The following is a 16,482-nucleotide window of genomic DNA, read 5'->3' as shown; positions in this document are numbered from 1 at the left end:
AACATCCAACAACACTAACTTTCATTGTTTTAAGAGAGGTGATAAATGAACTTAGTTGTGACTTTTGTTATGTGGATGAGAAACATAAAAAATGCTATCCTCAGACCATGCATAATTTTGTTTAGATTTCATTGGTGTGGCAATGATGAGAATCTTTAGCTGAATGTTAAATTCTAGTGAATTTTCAAATGGTGGCTCTATTTGTATTCCAGGGTGTACCTCTTACAATAGTAAAACTTTCTTAAGATGTTTTAAGGAATGCTCAATCACTAGATACTTTTTGAAACGTTGGAACAAGACCAATCAAACCAAAACGCAAAAATGCATTTATCTGGGTTCCAGATGATTCCTATGCACAGTAAAATCTAACAAATGAGAATTAGAAGCCTCAATACTCCTGCTTCTGAGGCATTTAAGAGCCTAGACAATCTCATTGGGACACTTTTGTAATCTGCCTGACACAGACGTTCTTATTTCTAGAGAAACAGTACCCCTGAATTAGAACACATTACATTGTGGAAATGGCCAGTTGGAAACATCTTAAGAGAGTTTTATCATCTTTCTGGATTTACTAAATCAAAGTGAAACAGCATTTTCCATTTCTATTTTCTTTTTAATACCACATCGTTAAAAATAATTTGGCAAGACAGGGTTTATTTCAATTGATGAGTTCTCTTACCTTCTTTATGTAGCAAGCCTCATTTGGTGAGGAAATTATTATCCATAACATGACACCATTTAACATGCTCTTCAGAAATGACAGCATTGCTTTTTCTTTCCTTTAAAAAAGTTTTTTGGATATTATACTATAATAATAGAGTTTGGGATTTTATTATTTTCCTAGCTAGTTGCAGTATACTCTTTTTCTAATAGATAGTCTAATTTTGTTTCTTTCTTTTTTTTTTTTTTTGATGTAGTCTCCTTTGAGCATTAGAAATCCATAGAAGCTCGATTTGAAATGCCCTAGCCTTAGAAACATACCCTGGCATGATGACATGTTAGTAACACATAATTAATATTTCAGTGCAACAGCTTATACATGGTCCATGTTCTGACATCATCATGATTTTGTTGAAGGGTTCCCCGCATGCCTGTTTCATGATCTTCCTAAACTCTCTAGGTCCAAGAGAGAGCAGCACATTTCCTTGCAACATCCAAACGCAGCACCCTTCCCTCCCCCTCATCTGAATACATTGAACCAATTGGCAGAGAGAGCATTTCCCCCTGAGCGAGCAGTATTGTGAATTTTATCTTCTCTTCCAGAAATCAGTTCGTCTTCGTTGCAGCAGATGAAATTTCTTGTAACACCTCTGCAGGTAACAAACATTGCTACTTCTTGATGCATCCATCCAAGTCCCAGTATCCTTTTTTTTTTTTTCCTTCACATGCTGCAGTCGGTCACGCTAGAAAGTTTAGTTTAAAAAAAAAAAAAGAAAGAACGTCCTATCTTTGGAGTATAGCTGGAGCTTTTCGGCTCTGCTGTCTTAAAAGACAGGAAGCATTTTGCTAACTTGGATATTTTATTTCCAGTTTTAATAATACATGATCCAGAAAAGTAACACTATATTGAATGAAGCTGCAATACAATCTTATGGTATAATCTTACGGTGAAATACTAAACAGGGGAGATTTAAGGACACAGTCATGGGACTTCTGTGTTTTTGGACATATTATGTCTGGGTTCACACAGATTTCTATGTAATTATTTGGGATCTTTATGGAATGACTGGTATATATTATAGGCCATCAAAGAACGAATCTGTAAAGCTGGAGGCATTGGGGAATATAATTATCTCTGTCTTATAAGAAGGGGATCTTTATTCCATTAGTTAAAGATCCTCTAGTTCTTTCTTTTAAAAGATACTACAAGTAGCAGGACATGAGAGAGACAGAGTCTTCTGTTTTTGAAATCAGGGCATTGGCCAATGGAAATTACACAGTTGCATGATGTGTCCATCAAAATAACGCCTGTCTTTTTGCTTTGATGTGGTTCAGAACAGTTATGTTTGGACTTCCATTAGCATGGAATTACTTGATTAAATGTCAAGATAGGTGAGTGCCTTAACTAACAACACATTTTTTTTTTTTTTGCTTTGAAGCCTAAACTCTGACCAAAACAATGACTAGGAGATCTTACCAATGTATTGCTTTTAGTCTACAAGGGAGGATATGACAGCTCATTCTCATGTCATTGAGTGTGCCATGACCTTCAAAAACATACATTAAACGGAGCCTGACACATAGACATTCATCTGTTACCAAGCACATGTGATCAGTGGTGCGCGGTGAACAAAGGCGTGTTTGCTAACACTTCACCCCCTGCTTACAGTCTTTGGAGAAAAAGAGAGAGATCAGGGAAGCATGGAGAACTAGGAACACATCCCCAGCCCTCTCTGTTCTGTTTCACTGATGGTCGGACTCAAAATTTTTAATGGGTTACAGTCTTCCCCTGGGAGTGCCTGAGGTATGCATGCTCATATTTTAAAGCGCCAGCTTACTCCTTTCTTGAAAACTCGGCTGTTTTCCCTCCAGCCTTTAGCCTCACATATCTCTGTTTCTCCTTGTGAGAGGTGGTGCAGTCACTAATGCCTAACAGTAGAAGATGGGGGGTTGCTTTGCTGGGGGTGGCAGGGCAACCTTCCTGGGATATGCGACATTTAACATTTGAAGAACCTATAGAGAATGAAGCATGCACCTAAAGGGGAAATCAGGGTGGGGAAGAAGTTGGTTGAAAATGTTAATGAACATCCTTTGTGGCTATACTGGTGGTCCAGAGCCTCTGTCTTCCCTGTTAATCTGTATGCATGTTCCAGTGTGTCTTAGGTTCTATTTTGACATCATAGATCAAACATTGCGAAGTTACCACCTAAGAGGTAGATATTGATTTTGCCCCATGACTTAACAAACCCTGCCTTGTAATAAGCAAGTGGTCCACACACAATATTTCGAAAAGAGGCTGCAGACAATGAAATTTTGCCTGAGTCAAGAGAGTGTTTTCACCTACCTTGTCTAATTTAGGATGGCTGCTCCGTAAATTCTTAATGAATTGCTATTGATCAAATTTCAAATTGAGAGATATATCCCTGTTGCTTTGATGGCCATATTAATAATATGTTGTATGCTTCATAAGGTTCAATTTGAACTCTGAATTTCGAATCAAGCATGAAAAAGGAGACAGCCATATCAATCAAATGTGAATTATCTCCCAGCCAGACCACCCTCCTCATAGAATGAAAATGAAAAGTCAGAACTGCGCAGTCAACAAAGGTTGTGACTCATGGTTTCAATGAAGTCTTTCTTATTTCCCACATGCTGGAAAAAACCCAGGGCACCCACACCCTAAACAGCCCAGCTGTCTGGAGCTCTCCCCTCCAGTATACACGACACTCCCTAGGGTGGGTCTAATTGAACCCTGGTGTCTCCTGGATTTCAGTATTTGACCCAGAAAGGCAACTTATCTCTATTGAAATGAGAAAAAGAGATCAACAAGATGCTTAAAGTCTGTTTGGAGGGCTTGATGGATTTGATGCCTGAAATTCTTATAAAGAAGTGTTATTCTTATACAGCTGTCTATGAGGGCAGAGATGGCTGGACAGTTTTGTCTGTGGCTTGGGGCAGAGGTGGTGAGATGCAAATCATCAGATAGGAGCAATGGAAGCCCTGAAGAATTTTTCTTTCAGTTCCCAAAGGAAAAGTGATTATTTGGGTCTTTTGTAGATGCCAACACGTCGATTCTGCTTTGCTAGTCACATAGAAGAAACATGTCTAACTAGCATGTGTGGTTTATAAGACTATTTACAAGGGAATGTGTTTTCGTTATCAGTGGCTCCAACTGCAATATTGGTTGTTTTGTTCTGATTTTCGTCCCTGAAAGACATATGTTTATGTGGCTGTCTCATTCACCTTGAACACACCAAAGGCTTCTCATTCTGTAACATCAAGAAACTTTGATGAGTTGGATTCTGCAGGAGATGGTGAAAAGGGCAAGAGGATTTTCCCTTCTCTTCGACCCGAAGCCTCCCTGCTGCTGTGATTCACTGGAGCTTTTCCAGGACTGGCTAGGGATTGTAGTTGGAGTAGGATGTGGGTCTTGTACAAGAATGGAGGTTGAAAAGCACATGACTTATTTTGATAGAACAGCTGGAAATTCATTTCAGTTAATTCATATGTTTTGGGTCATCACCGTGCATCAGCAACTATTCTAGGCTTTTGGGACATAGCATTAAATAAGTTAAGAGAAGCTCTTCCTTCAAAGAGCCTCCATCCTTCAAAAAGCCTCCATCCTAGTGCAGACCAGACCCCAAACATACATGAGCATATAATATACTTGCATGTAAAGTTATACAATAGCTATAATGAATCAAAAAGCAAGGGTGGGGGTAGAAAGTAAGTTGCGATGCTACTTTTATATTCATTCAGAGGTGGCCTCTCTGAGAGGGTGACACTTGAGCCGGGACACGAATCAAGCCAGGGTGTGAGCCAGGTGAGTTAATTGTGGAATTGAAAGCATTTCAGGCTGAAGCAGCAGCAAGTGCAAATGCCCTGTGGTTGAGGTATGGTTAAGGTGTTCAGGCACAGTGTGCCTAGAGCATGTGAGTACAAGGGAGGATTTTAGAGATAAAACCAGAAAGATAGCCAGGGGTCCAAACAAATTAGAACTTGGAGGCTACAGAAACCATTTGAGATTTTAAGTGTGATAGGCAGGTGTTGGAGGGTTGGCTGTGGTTTGACTTACTTTTTTTAAACGATGAGTTGGACTGCTTTGTGGATTTCAATATGGCAAGACCAGAAGAAAGAGAGTCTCTTGGGGCAGCCCAGGGAGGTGTTACAATGGCCTGGTTAGGACAGTGGCTGTAGAAGAGCTGAGAAGTGGTTCCTTGGCTGTATTTTGACAAGAGAACAAACAGGATATGCTGGCAGATTAGAAACTGGCAAGGACCAGGTTCTGTTAAATGCCCACACCGTCCCTCTTGCCCCCAGGGTGTATTGGTCATTTCCCTGGAGAGCTAAGGCTTTTTGTTAGCAGGGAAAGCAAGCCTTTCATCCCTGCAGTAACTGTCCCTCATATGGGCTTTACTGAATTCCCCAGGGCGTAGTCATAACTTGCTGTCATTTATTGAGCAAATTCTGTGTACTTACAAGTATGATAAATTATATACAGTGTATATGTATATACACATGCATGTATGTATATATGTATGTATGTATGCATATCTAATTTATTACAGTAGCTCAGTGAGGTAGAGGTTACTATCATCCTTGCTTTGCAAATTAAAAAAGAACAAAACGCTCAGGCCCAGAGAGGTTTGGTAACTTGGCCATGGTCACACAGGAGTCTATCTGGTCCCACTGCTTTTTCCCTGAGACCACACTACCCCCAATTACTCCTTTCATTTTGACCTTGGAACACTGACCTTCGCCTCCAGATGGAATTCTCCTGCATTCTTCGGCTGTGCTATCTTGCTCCTAGAAAACTAGTATCTGTGCGTTGGGGTGTGGGCATCGTTGTTAAAATCTGGAGGGACCCCAAGGGAGCTAAACGATTCTCTAAACAGTTGATCCAGTAGGAGTTTGTTTGATTTGGCCCGTCTCCTTCATGCAGCTCATGTGTGCTGAGCACTTGACGTGCTGGGCCTGGGTCTGGGGGCAGAACAGAGTGGTGAAGGGAGAATTCTGCATATCCAGGGAGACAGAGGGTCACACAAACCAAGGGTGTTCTAGTGCTGTTCTCCAAAATTCCCTCCTTTGCTGAAAATCAGTGGCAAAAAATCAACAGATAACCCATGCCCTGAAAACTACCAGACACTTTGACTTCATTGTTCTGGCTGCCAGCTGCCCCTGGCCCAAGGGAGCTTGTGTGCATTTGTGTGTCTCTGGGGAGCAGGTGAGGTTGGGTCTCCGTCCAGCAGCCAGTCTCGCCCCTCCACCATGGCAGGTACCATCATGGTGATGGGAAGCCAGCCTGCGGAGAGACTCCCAGTCCCTTATGAGTACTGGATACAGAAGCCTGGGCCATAAAAACACATCTGCAAATGCTGTTGAAACCAGTCCCCGTGAGATGGGTTGCTATACACTTTTATGAGAGGCATTGTTTGGCAAGTTCAGGGGCACAGTGGGGGGAGGTGTCACCAGCCCCCTCCATCTCTTTATCCCCCCCAACCTGCACACGCACACACTTGCACACCCATACAGTCATACTAAGACTTCAGATAATATTTAGAAGAAATTTCCCAGTTGGCCATTCCTCTAATTGATCCTTCAGCAAATTTCATCTAATGGTCTCCCTTCCATTTCGGTGATTTGATTATTCAGCAAAGTTGTCATGCAGCAAATCAATTGGTAGTTAATTGGTCTGTTTCCAATAAAATGTGATGTGTGTTCTAATAGGGGAAGCACAGAGTGATAAGGGAACATATAGGCAAAGGAACTTAGTAAAAATAATCATAGCATTTATTGAGCTCTTACTGTGTACTAGGCATAGTTCAAAGCTTGTTACATGCAATAATTTTACCTTCTAAAAATGAAATGTCTTTATCAGTTTACTTATGAACATCAAAGGTATCCAGAGAGCTCTGAATTAGCCTGAGTAAGGGAGGGCTAATCAGGGCAGAATTTTAAAAAAATATAGAATAGTGGTTATCACATGTCAGAGTGGGTGACAACCCCTGCAGAATTTATTACAAATACATAAGCAACAAGGTCCTACTGTGTAGCACAGAGAACAATATTCAGTATCCTATTATAAACCATAATGGGAAAGAATATAAAAAAGAATGTATAAATATATATATATATGTATATATATATATATATATATATATAGGTAACTGAATCACTTTGCTGTACAGCAGAAATTAATACAACATTGTAAATCAACTATACTTCAATAAAAAATATTGAAACTGAAAAAAAAAAACCAAATGCAGAATCCAATCCATCCTCCCCTCTGCCTGCCCCAGAGATTCTGATTCCTGGTCTGGAGAGGGAGCCTGACAATCTGCATTCTTACGAGTTCCCCCCAGGCCATTCTAATAGAGTAGGCCTCAGCTCACACTCTAGGAAACATTGAGCTGATCAATCAGGAATCTTCTGGCTTTCAGTGGTGTGGAGAACATTCAGTAGGTTTTTCTGGAGTCCTACTCTGCAACATGGTGGCCGATTACCATGTGGCCTTGGAGCCCTTGGAATGTGGCTGGTCCAGATAGGCACTAGGTTTCAAAAACCTAGTACGAACACGATGTAAGGTATTTCACTCATCATCTTTATGCTGATGACACATTGAAATGATACTGTTTTTAATCTGTCGGGTCAAATTAAAATATAAAAAATTAATGGCACCTGTTTTCTTTTTACTTTTTTTTTTAATGTGGCTACTATGAAACTTACAATGTCCTCTGTGGCTCGTATTTGTGGCTCTTGTTATATTTCTATGGAGAGTAACGTTTGAGAGCTGTGTTTTCATTCATTTTGCTCAAATGAATATTGAAAGAGTGTGTGTGCCCCAAGAACTGGTCTCTCAGAGACCACATGGAATTAAAATATTGTGACAGGTAACCTGGACATTGGTAGTGTGTCTTGACTTTATGTTTTAATTTTGCCTCTGACTGTGTGTGTGTGTGTGTGAGTGTGTGTGTGTGTGTGTGCATGCTCTAGAAGGACATCCCTGGGGTACAGGCCCCAGAATCTATATCCTTCTCATCCTGTTAACCTCTTAAAATCTTTGATCTGCTTACATGGGACATGGAAGGCGCTGGTACACAGGGCTTCAGAAGGACCACTCAGTTCAGGGGTAGTTCTGACACATGTATCCCAGGGGCTTTACTGGAGGGACCCCACATAGAATAGAGAGAAATAATCTTAACAACGTCAATAACTGATGCTTGTTTGGGTTCTGAGTAACCGGTGACCCTCAACCCTCATTTCAACCTCACTACAGCCTTATACAGCCAGTCTGCACCATCATTATCTCCATTCATGGGCGGAGAAACTGGCTCAGAGAGGAGAGAGACATTCTGAGATTACAGCAGGGGAAGTGCACAAGCAGAATTTGATTCTAGGAATTCTGACCCTGAGGAATTCTTAGCTGCTGTGCAGCCTTGCTTCTCTGCAAGCGTACTGAAGATCTCACAGGGGGGATACAAACACAGAATGTTCATTGTGGTCCCCCAGGGATTAAACTGCAGCTGGGGTGTCATGTTGATTTCAAGGCATGATGGGAGGTTTTGGTAGAGCTGTAGTCGGGACACATAGAAGGTGAAACAGACTTTCTAAAAGGAGGTGGCCTTGGCCTTGGCATTAAAGAGAGTGTGGCCATGGGTCTTTTGTTGGAGGAGACATTCTGGAGTGGAGGGACTGTGTAACCAAAAGCAGGACTTATTGTGTCTTCTCGACTCCCAGACAGAGGCTGGTACTCAGCTCCAGTGAATCCAGAATAAGGGTTCTTACCTCAAACCTGTGCTGTTTGCATTCATAAAAGGAAGACGTTGTGAATTGTATTGAGAAAGCATAGCAAGGATGGTGCCATCTGATTTGTCATGGATGTGATCTGCTTCTCATAGCTTCTACAGCTTTTGGATGTATAGGCCTACTTATATCCACACAGTTCAGATGCGGGACAGGCATCCGTGTACAACAGCAAACTCTGCGGCTTCCCATCTAGAAGCCAAAGAGCCCAGAAGAGGCTTTCCCTCCTACTTCTGAGGAAAAGAATCACGAGACTGAAAAAGGTGATTTACGAAGATAATCATTTCAAATCCAAGCTAAGGAAGCAAGCAGCAGGAGAATTCAGGAATGTCAGAGTCGGGGTGGGATAACTCCCTGTGCTTCATCTTGGAGAATTTCTTCTATTTCTACCCTGTCTTCCTTAGAGGTTTTGAGTTATGGGACTGTTTCCATCCCTCTGACGAATATATCTTGGGAAGCTTTTAGTCTAAAGCCTGGTCACCCCCATGGTCTACAGTTATATAAGTCATTGCCTAGATTAGACTCAGAGAAAGCTACTGTAGTGATAGAGGAATATTCCTTAGTGAGTGCCTTCACAAGAGTAAATGAGCAGCTGAGGTCATGACCACAGGAGAGGAAAGGGGAGCATTTCCTAGCTAAACCATCACTCTCCCAATAGCAGACTGTGAGAACCATAGGGCCATGGTGTAGGACCCTGTTTGTACACTGTGTGGGAGGCGTGAGACTTGAATGAGTGAAATTCCCAAACACCTTCCAGACTCTATCTTAGCTATTATTAGGAGGGTACTGTAGCCCCAGTGGCATTGCAGAGACTGGGGGCATGCATTCTGATCCCTAGTGAGGTATCCTGTTTTGAATGCATACTCTGTAGCATTTCCCCTTGTGGTGGGGACTCGAACCTTTGCACCTTTGTGCTGCATTGAGGCTGTCTAGGAGACCTACACCACACTGGGAACCTCATCTGAGGACTGAGCCTATTTTATTCATCTTTCTGCCTCACAGGGATTCCCTCCAGCTATCTGTGGGACAGGAGGCATGGGGAGGTGATGCTAAAGTAAGAATAAAAGGTCCCAGGAGCATAAAGACTCTGAATTAAAATATATAGAGTGAACTCTGTGGAGTGAAGTTAATTACAGTGTTCTTCCGATGTCCCTATAAGAAAATCACTTGATTGTTAAAACCCTGGGGTAGGGTACCAACATGGCCCTATCATATTTCTTTCACATCCAGCTAGTTGCAGCCGGATTTAGAAGATGTTCGTAATAAGTAGTATTTACATTTCTCAGTAGAGTTGACAAAGCACTTTAACAAACACGGGCTCATGTTTCCCATTCAACAGGCAGCTTACTTATTCATTTGACTCCAGCATAACCTCAAGTTCAAATATAGCAATTGCAACTACATCTGTAACTCATAAATGAGATAGATCTTGACTCCAAAAGTATCTGTGACCTGATTGCTAGAGCTACACCTGATCCTATTAGAATAGGATCTTTCGGTTGCCTCTGCAGACCAAAAGTCTGGGCAGGAGTGAAAAGTTAGCTTGTGAAATTCTATATAAGAACCCATGTATCATAATCTCCACTATCTGTAGATGGCTTTAAAATGTATCTGGTTTGCTTTCGTGCACTTTACCTGTGAATTAGGCAGAGCTCAGAACAAAACCATTTTACAAACAAGGAAAATGAGGCTCCGAGAGATTTCCCTGCGTCATTGAGCAAGGACATTGCAAAGGCAGAACTTGAACCTGGATCTTCTGGCCCCAAAGCCTTTGTCCTCCGCAGGGCAGGCTGGCCTCCTGGTTTTAACTTGTCGCTAAGGTCAGGAAATCATGAGTGTTCATGATGGCCGCAAGCTGCGCTGAACCAGCCAGCAAAGCAGTTCTCTTTTATTCCTTTGCTTGTTCTTTCCCTTTGATGAACTTTATGGCAACTTGGCCTCCGTTTTGTGAACTCTCAGGGGTGATGTGAAATGACGCACTGCGTATTTTGAGTCTCAAGAAACTTTTCTTCTGAGCGTCTTGAAGGGTTTTGAGTGTCTCTGGGAGCAGCTGACCTAGAATCTTCAGAAAGCATAGCTGCAAGAATCTCTGCTACTGACAGAATCACTATGTTGGATACAGGGCTCTTCCCGGGCCTCTCTTCTCTCTTTACTCCTCCCTCTTGCTGCCTTCACTCAACACGTGGCATTGGCTTGGTCGCTTGTTCACCTGCCCCATGGCCAATGCTGTGCTAGACACTGGGGAGAAAAGGGGGAACAAAATAGACTCGGCTCCAGCCCCCGAGGGACTGGCATTCCAGAGGGGGACAGGTACATCATCAGGTAGAGAAGTAAGGAAACAAAATGAATGGAGATTTGCTCCGTCACGTGAAGGATGGGGATGGGGTTGGAAAGCATGTTTGTTTCAGAAAGAGCGATCAGGGAGGCAGGCAGCGCTGGGGAGCTGACATCTGAGCTGAGACATAAAGGAAGAAAGGGCGCAGTTCAGATAGAAGATGAGCGCGGGCCAAGGTCCTAAGGAGAGAGTGAATTTGCACGCATCCCAGGAGTACTGATGAGGCCAGAGTGTTTGGAGCACAGTGAGCGAGGGGTAGAGGGGAGTAAGATGGGATTGAGAGCGGGGCAGGAGGAGCTCATGAAAGTTTGGATTTTATTCTAGGATCGATGGACAGCCATTGAAGGATTTTAAGCGAGGGAATTATATATGATTAGATTTATATAGATTTATATTACATAGATGGAAAGATAGATAGAGATGCTAGATAGATAGATAGGGACAGGCAGATAAATAGATAGACAGATAGATTTAGATATAAATGGCTGGTGGATTGAAGAAGCAAGAGTAGGACCAAGGAGACAAGACTCAAGCCTGTTTTTGATTTGGTTCTGATGAAATACCCTTGGCTTATATCCGGGTGCTGGTAGTGTGAGTGGAGTGAAGTGGACATGTTTCAGATTTCATCTGTAATTTCTGATGGATGGGATGTGAAGCCACAGAGAGCATCATGACCCAATTGTACTATTATCCCCTTTGGCCAGGGATGGGTGGTGTGGAGGGTGACCACAGGCGCGGGGTAGTCATAACATGGCGGTCTTATGACATTACCCATCTTTCCCATTGAGGTCCCTGGGAATTGCCACTCTTCCTTTGGGCTGTGCTGAGCCAGCTCTGAGGATAGGAGGCCGCTGACGTGCTTGGCATACCTGCTGTAAGAGTAGAGCTCAAGTCCACATCTTCCCTAATAACCTTGTGTCTAAATGGTAGTGTCACACAAGGGCGTGTTTAGAGATTAGCATTTGAAAAGAAGCCTCCTTGCTTTCAGTTTGAGCTGACATGGTCCCTTTTCCTCTGTGGAAATGAAATTTATTAATCATAATAAAACCATCGGATTCTGAAGGTAGAGGTCACCCTGAGGAGAAAAAAGAGCTCGCTCATTTACAAGGACTAGTTCGGTGCTGCTGTATTTTTCTTCTGCCTGGGAAGGGAACACTGCCAAACTGTTACCTTGGGTTTTCCACAGGGGTTGAAACTTGGCCCAGGGTTATAGATAGATAAGAATTGACCATTAGAGAGGAGAAGTGGGGCTGCATTTTCACGGAATACATTCAGACTGCCAATCTGTTGTCTCCCCAAAAGAGGACGTTTTGCCACAGTAAAACCGGTCCCCAAATTAAAAAACTAATCATCATTGCTCTGAGTTTGCATTTTCACACTTGTTTTGAAGGAACACCATGCTGTGGCTTCACTTAGTAAATGTCCAAGCATTTTTAGTTTGCCTTTGCTGTTTCCGGCCTGTTCCTACAACCAGCTTTGCCAGATGAAAGTACATAAAAAATAATCCTATTAACAGTTTTTTTCTCCAGACCCATGACAGACTTTATTTTCTCATGAAATGAAAATCAACACCAAAGTTATCCATCATGTTCTTTTCCCCCTATTAGTATCTACTTCTAATAATGGGTAGAGAGGCCCGGGTTTCATGAGTAACCTCCATGAATAAAAGAGTTTTTTCCAAAACGTCATCATTCTTCTTGTTTTAACACACCCTGTCTTGGACGTACATCTGTTTGCTTTTTCTCCCAGAGACAGGGAGAATCTTTGATGAAAGGCCATTTTCGATGAGTCAAAGGCATGAAGGGTGTCCCGAGGAATGAAAAGCAAGTGGGGGTTGACTATTGGTTAGTTTCGCTGAGAGTCATCTCAGAAAAGAAACATCTATTCATGTCACTACTTTTGAGGATCAGGACAAAGACCCATGTAGATTATTTGAGCTCAGGGACCTTTGAAACAAGCAAAAGGAGGGCTTGGGAGTAAGACATGTCCAATGAGAACTTGGTATAATCATATATTTTTTTCCATCTGGAGTCTAACTCAGAGCCTGAGAGTTAGAAGATTCTTCCCCCAGCTTCTTCCCACCTTCCCAGGCTCCATGGTGTGAGATCCATCCAGTACATTCTTATCCATCAACTATGAGAAAGAAGATTGGAAGACAGGTGGGGGAAGATAGGGAAGGAATAGAAGAAAGTCCATGCAAATTAGACTCCAGGGTTGATAGCACAGGCAAACGATTTCTTCCTGCCTTGTTCCTTCATTCTTTAAAGGAAAGCTCAAGACTTGACAGCTGTTGATAATCCACATCTACCCCGTTTAGTGGCTGGTGTGCCCCTCCCCCAACTGCTGTGAATGTTGGTTGCTAATGGCACCCAGTTTCCTCTTTCTGCAGAGCCTTACCCTCTGCCAAAGAGTCACTTCAACTAGGAAGTTATTCCCTGCCCTTCTGGGAAGCCCACAGCTAATGCTTAATGTACATGAACATTAAAAAACCAACCCACTTGCCTCCAGGTGGGATCAGCTCTGGGGTGCAACTCTCAGAATCAGGTAGAAGCTAAACTCCAGCTCAGACCACATACATCCTTGCTTCTCTGTTTTCCCTTTCTCCGACCTGCTCGCCACTCTCTCTTCTTGAAAGCACCCCTCAGCAAACCAGGTACGGAAGAATCTCCATTTCGGGCTCTGCTTCCAGGGACCCTCACCTAACCTAGCCTGCATCTCAGCTTTGATCGTTACCAAAACAGCAATGTTCAAACTCTCTCGAAGAAGGTATCTGGCAGGCCATTCAAGGAAGGGTTACCTGGAACCATGGAAAAGGTGTGATAGTTGCCCTGAGACAGTCAAGGATCAGCTCTGACTCTGTCTAGCTCTGTGACCTTGAGCAAGTGACTCAACTTCTCTGAACGCTAATTTCTGATTTGTTGCATTGTTCAGTTCCAGACAGTTTGTAGCTATCCAATGCATTAGGCTTCCATCCCTTCTACATTTTTATTCTAAAACCTGTGCTGGGAGTCAGGGAAGTGGAGGGAGGAGGATGGGGGAGAGAGAGAGAGAGAGAGAGAGAGAGAGGAAAATAAAAAAAACTCAGATAAGGAAATGGCATCAAGAAATATATTGTTTGAAACATGTCCCTTGCCAGAACCTGGCTATAGATGATGAGATAGAAGTTCTGGGGTGAGAGAACCAAAATCAAATCAGGCTGTAATTCTTGAGTGGTGGGGCGGCGGTCCCACGGATCCTTTAAGGATGCATCTATTTGAATCCATTTGTTCTTTCCCATTCTAAGATGTTGGACCCTAAGTGTACAGACTGGGTCGCTTCACTTTTTTTGATCCACCCTGTCTCGCTTGATTGGTGACAGCTATATTAGGAGAAGAGGACAATGTCTCTTGATTATAGCTTGTCCTTTGTGCTTACTGGCTTTCTTAAAACCACTCTTTCAAATTGTTTCCTCTGCCTCCCTCCGTCTTCGAGGTACCTACCTGAGCAGTGTAGCAAGGGGTGTGCGAGAGAGAGGAAACACACACACACACCCCTTTATCATCAGCGATGTTAAATGGACAAAGGAATGTGTTGTATAAGATGGACTTTTCTCATGTTACAGGGCTGATTGGAATATGTTTCTTATTTCTCAAGATGAATAGGGCCCCTCCACACTGTCTTGGTATTTTGTGTTTTATGGTTGTTATTATTACTTCATAATTGCGTATTATGGATTAATCCTCACCTCTGTCTTCCTTTCAGTTACGGACGAGTTTATGCTACCGACCCCTACCACCACACACTTGCTCCAGCCCCCACCTACGGCGTTGGTGCCATGGTGAGTACCAATTCCTCCTCTTCCTCACTTCTTCCTGCCTCCCATCCCTCCCCACAGCTGGGACCTTAGGATGGGTTGACGGTTGACGTCCTCTCACTTTCCCTTAATTGAATTTGTCTCCTGCTAACAGCAGCTAAAATGCCACATTAATCCTCCCGGTAAACTTGATAAATGTCTTAATTTCTTGGCAATGTAGTGCATGTAAGTTATTATATTTCTCATTTTGCAAGTCTCACCTAGCCGAGCACTTACCTTAATGGAATAATTAGTCATTTTGATAATTAAATCCATCACTAACAGAATGCAGTGTCAATGCAGAACTTTTTTTTTCTTTTTTTTTCTCCCTCCCTTGCTGCTCATTCACATAGCCCCAAGGTTCCAGCCCCAGCACAGACTTCAGAGGAGCTAAGCTGCACACTTCCAGGCCTCTGCTGTCAGGCAGCTGAGAATCTGACTGCCTCTCCTCCCCTATTACAATTCATGTTTAAAGTCATAGTCGCCCAGGAAAGAAAATAGAGAGAAGGGCACACTTTGTGTGTGTGCCTAGTACATAAGGAATTAGAAGGAATCAGTTTGGGGGTTGTCTTTTGTTTTTTTGGGGGGGTCTGGGTTTTTGTTTTGGGAGGGGCGGGGGGAGGGCAACACTGGGAGGTGAGGGGGGGTGAATTTGCCTGTACTTGTTCAAACTTCTATGCACTAAAACGTACAGTAAGACGTGCCCATCACGTGAGAGCGTATGCAATCATTACAAAGCTTTTGGCATGCAGTTTTCTGCTTGGGATCGAGAATATCAGTCCTTCTCCTAAAAATAAATCCCCATAGGCATTCATTTGAATCGCCAAAACTTTTCGCAAAAGGAAATTGTTAAGTGCCACCTCCAAGCCATCTAAAGCCATGGCCAGACAATTGCCTAGAGCTTGGTCGTAGAAATTCCGCCATGATTTGGAAACCTATTATTTTGCACAAGTTTAGTGACATCAAGTAATTCATCTGCACAACTCCCCTCTCAAGAGCAACTTCTGTACAGATTGTTCAGCCAAGTCAAGTAAGAAGCTGATTTACATTTTCATCCTGATTTTGCATTCAATCAGCTCCGCTTCAACACCCAGTCCACTTGGGGAATGTGTTGGAAAGGAGCGTTGAATGACTACATTCAGTAAGTCATCTGCATTCGACTTCTCGAGTGTAGATAGAGCTTTTCCCGACGGAACACAGTATGATTAATGAATCAAACAAGCCAACAAAATGAGACAGCCGCAATCCTTCAGTGGTCCATTTGTACCCGAGTCCTTTTAGCTCACAGGGCTGGCCGACGGAATTTGGTTTTACAGGGATTTTTCGTTATAAGGAGCTATTGGGGGAGGTCAGGATTGGCCCTATCTTCAGTTCTCTAAGAGTGACCTGGGATGGGTAGGGGGTGCCTCCATCTTGGTTGTTTCTGAGTGTCTATTTTTCACATTAGTCTTTTTTGATGATCCATGTGTTACAAAAGGAAAATGTAAAAAACACACCCCTTAAATTGCTTTGTTTCAGAATGCTTTTGCACCCTTGACTGATGCCAAGACTAGGAGCCATGCTGATGATGTGGGTCTCGTTCTTTCTTCATTGCAGGCTAGTATATACCGAGGGGGATACAACCGTTTTGCTCCATACTAAATGACAAAACCATAAAAACCTTCCAATGTGGGGAGAAAGGAAGCTTTCCGAGGCCTGGGTATTGCAATACATGCAGTAGTGCATCATTTTAGCATCTAAAAAAAATAAAATAAAAAGAGGAAAAAAAGTACATTTTTTATCTTATACCTCAGATATTTTGTTCTGTGTATTTTAATATTGTGGGTCTTTCATTTCTGAAGGTTCCGTAGTT

The 16,482-nt window shown here is 42.7% G+C and overlaps 1 protein-coding gene across 2 annotated transcripts in view; it reads left to right on the top strand.

The window, feature by feature from the left end:
• RBFOX1 (RNA binding fox-1 homolog 1) overlaps positions 1-16,271 on the top strand; it is a gene marked incomplete at its 3' end in the record, with an annotated part of 186,291 nt that extends 170,020 nt beyond the window's left edge. Inside the window, exons 12-14 of one of the 2 annotated variants that reach the window (XM_082645490.1) lie at positions 1,264-1,316; positions 14,540-14,615; positions 14,984-15,131. In XM_082645490.1, coding sequence (XP_082501616.1) covers positions 1,264-1,316; positions 14,540-14,615; positions 14,984-15,131 — 277 coding nt within the window. Of the gene's footprint in view, positions 1-1,263; positions 1,317-14,539; positions 14,616-14,983; positions 15,132-16,148 lie in introns of those variants that run through there. The other variant, XM_082645489.1, reaches the window with a different exon arrangement.
• Positions 16,272-16,482: the final 211 nt, after the last annotated feature.

Source organism: Mesoplodon mirus (genome assembly GCF_964341445.2).
Source record: "Mesoplodon mirus genome assembly, chromosome: 15".
In the NCBI taxonomy this organism is placed as follows: domain Eukaryota; kingdom Metazoa; phylum Chordata; class Mammalia; order Artiodactyla; family Ziphiidae; genus Mesoplodon; species Mesoplodon mirus.
Note: the sequence above shows the minus strand (reverse complement) of the source record. Positions and strands in the feature narration are given on the sequence as shown.